The 7,901-nt window shown below is 45.2% G+C and overlaps 1 protein-coding gene across 1 annotated transcript; it reads left to right on the top strand.

Moving 5' to 3' along the window:
* Positions 1 to 2,873: 2,873 nt before the first annotated feature.
* Positions 2,874 to 7,634, top strand: LOC123187448 (probable apyrase 2). The gene is made up of 9 exons (XM_044599318.1): positions 2,874 to 3,718; positions 3,808 to 3,936; positions 4,013 to 4,069; positions 4,233 to 4,325; positions 5,292 to 5,497; positions 6,068 to 6,162; positions 6,556 to 6,770; positions 6,883 to 7,072; positions 7,163 to 7,634. Exons 1-9 carry the CDS (start codon positions 3,407 to 3,409, stop codon positions 7,273 to 7,275), a joined length of 1,410 nt encoding a protein of 469 aa, XP_044455253.1. The 5' UTR covers positions 2,874 to 3,406; the 3' UTR covers positions 7,276 to 7,634.
* The last annotated feature ends 267 nt before the right edge of the window (positions 7,635 to 7,901 follow it).

Here is a 7,901-nt window from a genome sequence, read left to right as displayed (position 1 = left end):
GTGAATTAGCTTCCACAGATTTGTTTGGTCCTTTCGCTAAGCTTGCACAATTCAGCCATAGTAGGCCCACCCAAGACAGGAGGCCCACCGAGGCCAGGATTTAACTTCATGTAGTTACAAAGGCACATGTTTCCCCTGGACCGCTCAAGACCTTTGCCTACCGCCTGGCAGCACTCTTTCTCCGCAACGGGATTTGAACCAGGTTTTGTTGGTGGATTGAAAGCAAGCAAGCATTTGTCCCTCATGGTGGTCACCAATTGGTTGCCTATCATTTCAACACATGATTTTGAGTCCACTGGCAACGGGAGACTGACGAAGATCAACGTCAGCGTAATCATCAACAAACCTATGGGAGCCCATGGTTTTAGTGCCATGCCGACAGAGAATACCCCTCCTGGTGGGGAGGTCTGAACTGGTGTTGTAGGTGATTGGTTGCTTCCATTGTCGCACCCCCTGGCCTTTTATAGATCTTTGGTGTTGCATGCATTAGATAATGAACCTGGACGGTTGCAAATACGATAAGGGCTCGTGATTGCATACCAATTGTTTAGATTTAAAGAAATTCCTATATTTATCACATCGAAAAATATCCAAAAATGCTTTAATTGCATGGTTCCTTTGCCTGTGTTTTTCTTTCTTGTTCCGCTTCGCGTTACCATTACGTTTATTGTCTTTTCATTATATAAGGACAATCTCTAGTATTAAAGGGGGAGTTGGTGGCCGTACGTTCATTAGTCAAGCCTTTCCTCCCATGTCGTGCATTAACTCAATCAAATCAAAACAAATTTTTTGCAACACCATGGGTGTAATGTAATTGCATTAACTCAATCAAATCAAATGCGAACATTCTAGATATAGATTGGATACGGGCAATCAAATCAAATCAAATATTTTGCATTAACTCCATCAAATCAAATGCGGACATTCTAGATATAGGTCGGATATAGGAAACCTAATCAAATCAAATATTTTGCACTATATCAATCAAAATAAATTAAATCACTTCCTACATTATAAATATGACTAGCAAAAGAGTCTGTGTGTTGCAACAGAAGAAGAAAAATCGCACGCCTTTAACCCAATAACCATGATTCAATACCCCAATAGGTCTATGTCCTTTATTTCCACACATGCCATCTATCTATGTTGCCATTTATTCTCTTTTCCACACTCACTGACGGTGGCCTCAGTGCTCACACAATCATAAATGTGTTTGAATATGGTCAATCCTAAGGCATCTCTCTCTCTCTCTCTCTCTCTCTCTCTCTCTCTCTCTCTCTCGGCATAAGATGAGAAATCTGCTCTTTTTCCCGCGAGGTTTTGACGAGGCGTGCATGTGTCGTTATAGATAGTTTCTTTCGTCTCCAATTTGGTTTTGCTGAGGCATTCATTTTTAGTCTGGATCGGCACCGGTACGAAAGAAAGGTGGATCATGCGATATTGATTAGACTAGCACCCTAAATATCATTTAAAAAATTCTTAATAGATAAAATAACATCATATTTAGATTATATATATTTTTAATCAAATTACATATACATGTTAAATTTGGAGTTACGGTTTTAAAGATATGGATTTTTTTAAAGAATTTGATATGGACCGTGAGTTGATTATCCTAAATATCATGGGGTTTACTACAAAAGCAAAAATCTGACTTAGAACTGAACCGCGATTTGATTAGAAAAACATAAGGGATTTTTCCGCAAAAGCAAAAAAAATCTGATTTAAGTCCGAATTGCGGGTTGAATATCAGAAAGATCAAGGGATTTTCTGTAAAACACGTAGTAGCTGGGAATAAAATAGTCCTTCCTTTATTAATAGGTATAGAAAGATGCCTTTGAAAAGTTTCATCGTTATGGGAATTGTTTTGTTTTCCATTGTACTAAATCAATGACAATTAATATGTACATGAGAGAGTAATGTTTTTGTTTATGATCCAAAACATCGTGTTTGTTGTGTTTTTCCAATTCAAGTAAAAAAGTTGCAGGTCACTCTAGTAAAAGAATTGAGAAAAAATTGTGTGCACTGAGTGGGCTTCTCTAAGGATAAAATGGATTGCTACTAAAGCACGCGTCTGGTAGCGTATCCCTTTGCATGTGCTTCTACTCGGATGATCAGAGATTCCTAAATCATGTCGTTGTTGCCACAATTTGTCTCAGTTTTTGTGGCCTTTATGCAATGGAGGTGCAGTGGACCTCGACCCTTGCCAGTGGGATGGGTCCTGCTCCGTTTTAGGTGTCTCTTTGTCTCGGTTTAGGTTTTGTGTCCTACTTAGAAAGACGAGGTGTCAGCGGCTTCTTGAAGATGAAATGAGGTTCTCCTTGCCTAGCCCATCCCGGTGATACTTCTAGCATCATCGGAGGGCATTTGGAGGTGTGTCTCTAGTTGATCTTCGAAGATTCAGTCGGCTTTTGTCTTCAGTGAACCTACTTGGATTTGGTCCTCGTTCATCTGCATCCATGTGTCTACAGGCTATATATTTCTGAGCTTCTCTTCATCGATGATGGTTGCTCTGTTGCGCTGGTCCCGGGAGGTCTTAACATGATGACGTCCTCACTGTTGCCACAACAAGATTTGTCCGGCATCGATAAGGGGTGACGACGGCAGCACTCATTTGACTAGCTTCAGTGCTTATATTCGTCGGTAATGGTCTATGGACTTGTTACTTTTATTTTATTGTTTGTACTGCCGTGACTATGGGTGAATCCATCGAAAGTTTTTTCCAAAAAAAAGTTTAACTGGATCGCTGAATCCATCACCACGTCAACACGCTCTCTGGTTGGCGCGTACACGGTCAATTACCTGCACCAACCAATCACGGTCCGGCGCAGCCGTGGACCAGCACCGTGAGAAATTACCGAGCACCGCAGCTCCGGTGCCGTCCGGCCAACTCCGCACACGCGCGCGGACGAAGCCAACCCCGACCCAACCGCACCGGCACGGGCACGGGCACGGCGAACCCGCACAAGCAACCCTCACCCCCTCCCCCGCCGCGGCCGCTACAAAGCGCCGTCCTTTCCGCACGCCACCGCCACCTCCCTCCCGCCTCCGTCGCGCGCGCGCCCGGCGGCAGCACAGCAGCCAGAGACCACCGCGCCACGTCCCGAGGCGCACGCATTTCCCCAGCGCGCGCCCGGATCCCGACGCCACCCCGCCCGAAGTCAAACCCACCGACGCACGCCCGCCCGCCTAAAACTCCACCCCCGAGGCTCGCGCAGATCGGCCCTCCATCCCTCGCCTCGCCTACCCCACGCCGACGCGCGCGGAGCGGAGCGGACGGACGGGAGCGCTGGATCCCGCGGAGGATCTAGAGGCGGTCAAGCAGCCGTCGCCCCCCGGCCCCGGGGGCCGCATCCGCTACCGCACGCCCTCCTCGCCCGACCTCCTCCTCCTGCCCGCCGACAAGATGCGCCGCTACTCGCAGCTGCCGGGCGCCGGCCGCCAGGACACGCTCGCCGACCGCGTGCACCGCTACCGCGGGGTGCTGCTCGTAGTGCTCGCGCCGCTCGCCCTCGTCTCGCTCGTGCTCCTGCTCATGCCGCGCGCGCCCGCCGGGGCCGCCCAGAGGCCCCTGGGAGGAGGGGCCGGGGCCGCCGGGGGTAAGAAGTACGCCGTCATATTCGACGCCGGCAGCTCCGGCAGCCGCGTCCACGTCTTCTGCTTCGATGGCAACCTGGATCTGGTCCACATTGGCACCGACATCGAGCTCTTCGTCCAGGTAAGACGACCACCCCTTCGTCCGTCGGATCTGGATCTGGTTTAGGTCATTGTCAGCTGAATTCCGTTCCCCTTCCTCCGCCCTTGCAGAAAAAGCCTGGACTTAGCGCGTACGCCCAGGACCCGCGCGAGGCTGCTCAATCGCTCGTCTCCCTCATTGAGAAGGCCAAGGAAGTTGTTCCGGCCGAATTGCGCGACCAGACGCCTGTTAGAGTTGGGGTGAGTGGTTCGCTCACACTAATTGATTTTGTAATCGGTGCTTGTTGATGTTCTTACCTTCCTTGTTCGTTCACAGGCAACAGCAGGGCTAAGAGCTTTGGGAGCAGGAAAATCCGAAGAGATTTTGCAAGCGGTAAATGGTCTTCTATCATATCATCATCATCATCATTATTGTCTGCATTGCGGGTTATTATGCTTTTTTTTTCTTTATGTTTGAGTGAGGTTTTTGTTATGTTATTACCAATTTGCCATGATTGATTGTGTACCTGGATGTTAATGTATCCACAAAAATGCAGGTTAGGGATCTTCTTCGTGAAAAGAGTTCATTCAAGAACCAGCCGGATTGGGTCACAGTTCTTGATGGAACTCAGGAAGGTGCATATGAATGGGTAGGATGCTGGCCTTACTTATCACATATGGTTGCGTTTCATGTTATTCTAAGGCTCTTGATTAAAAAAATATTATCACTGCATGTATTTCATTTTTTAGAAGACTACATGCCATTTTCCTAAGTTATGAACTGATATTTGATGGTTTACTAGTAAGGTACACGTGCATTGCACGTGAGAACTTACATAACCAAAGTATGATTGCATATTGGCATATCACATAACACAAGCAACTATATAAATTTATAGTCACATATGCATCATGTATGAGATGTAGATTTAATTCTTGTAGTTTATGGCACTGAAAAAAATATAAATCATTTTATGAAGATACTGTCATAGCCTTGTACAAGAAGTAAATAAAGCAAAAGCGAATGTCAATTCTTTCAGAGCCATCTTACATTGCTATGGTACTGTAGCCATGGAGTTTTTTGTGTGCTTTCTTTACTGAAGTGATAAGGTTTGTGCACATTATACATTGATATTCATAAAGTAAAAAGCAATAGCAATTCATTTAGAAGAAAAAAGTTGGCAGTGTTAAAGTATGGAAGATTCTAGAGCAAAGGAGAAACATAGTGCTTTGAGGTTTGTGCATAGGGTGCATTGTGCTTAAGCTTAGTAATGGAATATTCTAGATAGTACGCATGCATGGCAAAATCGTGTGTAGTGAATAAGATATCCAATGGCCAACAATGCTCGGGCCTGCCAACTTTCCACCGTTGGATTGGCTTCATCCAACAGCCAATATTCAATGTTATTCCCACACTATATAGTGGTGTAGATATAGATATGTAAAACTGTATGTAAGTAGAGTTCAAGGTAACCACCAAACAGGCCTAGTAGAGGTCAGATCGTGTGCTAAGCAGAGTGTTTAGGAATTATTCATAAGCTTTGCTGCTTTGTTTACCTTCCTAGTGCAGGGACATATACCATATATCTCCCATTCACTCTTCTATATGCTTACAGGTTACCATTAATTATCTGTTGGGAAATCTGGGAAAGACGTACGCAGACACAGTTGGTGTGGTTGACCTTGGCGGTGGATCTGTCCAAATGGCGTATGCTATCCCAGAGAAGGATGCTGAAAAGGCTCCTAAACCAGCAGATGGTGAAGAATCATACGTGAAGAAGCTTTTCCTTAAAGGGACAACGTATCATCTTTATGTCCACAGGTTGATATTTTAACTTCTGTTAGCTTTTTGCTGTTCCTCCTGTTTAGCCGAATTATTGTCCTCGTAATTTGTGAACCCTCTGCTGATGTTTCTAAGCATAACATGAAGTAACAATTATCAAAACCTATTTAAGCACCTGATGGTGGTACTGTCCTGCAAATCCTGTTATGTCTAATTGGATTGATGAGTCATAAACCACTGAAAGAAGAAAAATGTGTAATTATGTAAGAAACGGTCATGTCACCGCAATACATTAATGACCTAGAATAATTCATAATGGGAGTGAGAAATTTCATGATAACCCCAATTTAAATGTGTAAAAATCCATCAGTAAAAACAGCTGAGTAATCTCAAGAAAAGCACGACTTTATTTAACACTGTTTCAAGGCAACTGCATTGTAGACAAACATAGTGCCATCGGTCTGAGCTGACTTTAGTCATGCATCCACTTGTGCTCTGCGGGGTAATTAGTTTTTGGTGTATCACTAATGGAAGTGACATCACATGATTATTCTCGTCGAAGGTATCATGAGTTTAAATCATGAATATAACTGTGAACTTTTGTTGCAGTTATTTGCGCTACGGATTGCTGGCTGCTAGAGCAGAGATCTTAAAAGCTGGCAATGCCAATGGTTACAGCAACTGTGTATTGGCTGGACATCAGGGTATGACTGCTTTCTTCTGCCTTACTGTTCTGCTATTGTCTTTTTCATCTGCATCTTAAAAGTATAGGTTAGTTCCCAGCCCATTCAGTGAAGTCTGTTCCCAAAAGAAGTCAGCTTTGCTATCTTGTGAAACAAACTCAGGTTTACAGTAGGACGAATTCCTCAAATTTGTTCTGTGTACATTACCATTCTCTACAGGACAAACTATCTTATTTGTTCTGCTTGTTAGTCTTTGCCGCTTATCATCCTTTCTGTTAAAAGTACTTGTATTACTTTGTGTTATGTCCATAAAAACTCATAGCCAATACAAACCACGAGCATATTATGACATGATATGCTTGTTTTCATTGTGCTGATCATAGGACTCTATTCTAATGGCATTTATGATTTTAGGGCAATACAAGTATGGTGGCAATACATTTGAAGCATCGGCTGCACCTTCTGGCAGTAGTTTTTCGGAATGCAGGGCTGATGTAGTGAAAGCTCTTAAAGTAGATGAAGCATGCACTCACATGAAATGTTCCTTTGGTGGCATTTGGAATGGTGGTGGTGGTGCTGGCCAGAAGAATCTCTTTGTAGCGTCGTTTTTCTTTGACAGGGCTGCCGAGGTAAGTTATGGAACTTCTGATTCTAGCACTGTCCTCCTTCTGAAGATGAATTTCACTTGTTTGCTACTCTTTCCCACTATGCACTTCTAAGCATTCCATGATTCCTGTTCAGGCTGGTTTCATTAACTCCAATGCGGCTGTTGCCAAGGTCAAACCCTCAGACTTTGAGGAAGCTGCCAAGCGTGCTTGCAAATTGAACGTGAATGACGCCCAATCTAGCTACCCTGGTGTCCAGAAGGATAACGTTCCATACATTTGCATGGATCTTGTGTACCAGTACACACTGCTTGTGGATGGATTTGGTAAGAGGCTCAGTACTAAGTAAAAAATGTCCATCATCGTGTACATCTATTATAAGACCTATCTCATTTGTTTTGCTTTCCATCTTGCAGGTGTTGATCCCCAACAAGAGATGACATTGGTAAAGAAGGTTCCTTACAGCGACGCGTTTGTGGAAGCTGCGTGGCCACTCGGAAGTGCCATCGAGGTTGCATCTTCATCATAGGCAGCAACCAGTGTAGCATCAGAAACATCAACGTGGGAGCATGGGCATGACCACCGTAGAAGAAGTTTTGGATTCAGGGGTCTACATTTAGCCGGTTCTGTGTGTGCTTCCCCCTGAAGTCACCATTTTGTCGCCCGGTCAGTTCGTCCAGCCTCCCCTCCCATACAGTATAGGTTCATACGCAAGGACATGAGGATTACGGCACCAATTGTACTGCAGCCAGACGCCATTGGAAGGCGCATTATTATTTTTGTACTGATGATGAGAGTAGACGAGAGCATTCCATTCTTTCTGACTTCCACTTGAGATGGGCATAAACACATTGTTCACTTAGCGCAAATGCATTGTTCGTTGCCATATTTTAAACTCTATCTACATTGTGTGATTGTCTGCCGAGTACGTGGCCTCAGAACTCGAGATCATTCAATTAGGCCGGGGGCCATGGACACCTGCCCCACGGCGAGGTCGGCATCATGCGCTACCGCGCCGACGCCTACAAGATCGCGACGCTCTGCTCTCACCGGCGATCCGGAGCCAAGCAATACGACGTCTGTACCTACGACTCCGGCGCCGACGCCTGGACCCGCACGCCTACTGCCTTTCCGCCGCCGCAGGACGCTCTGGCA

Source organism: Triticum aestivum, chromosome 2A (genome assembly GCF_018294505.1).
Source record: "Triticum aestivum cultivar Chinese Spring chromosome 2A, IWGSC CS RefSeq v2.1, whole genome shotgun sequence".
Taxonomy (NCBI): domain Eukaryota; kingdom Viridiplantae; phylum Streptophyta; class Magnoliopsida; order Poales; family Poaceae; genus Triticum; species Triticum aestivum.
Note: the sequence above shows the minus strand (reverse complement) of the source record. Positions and strands in the feature narration are given on the sequence as shown.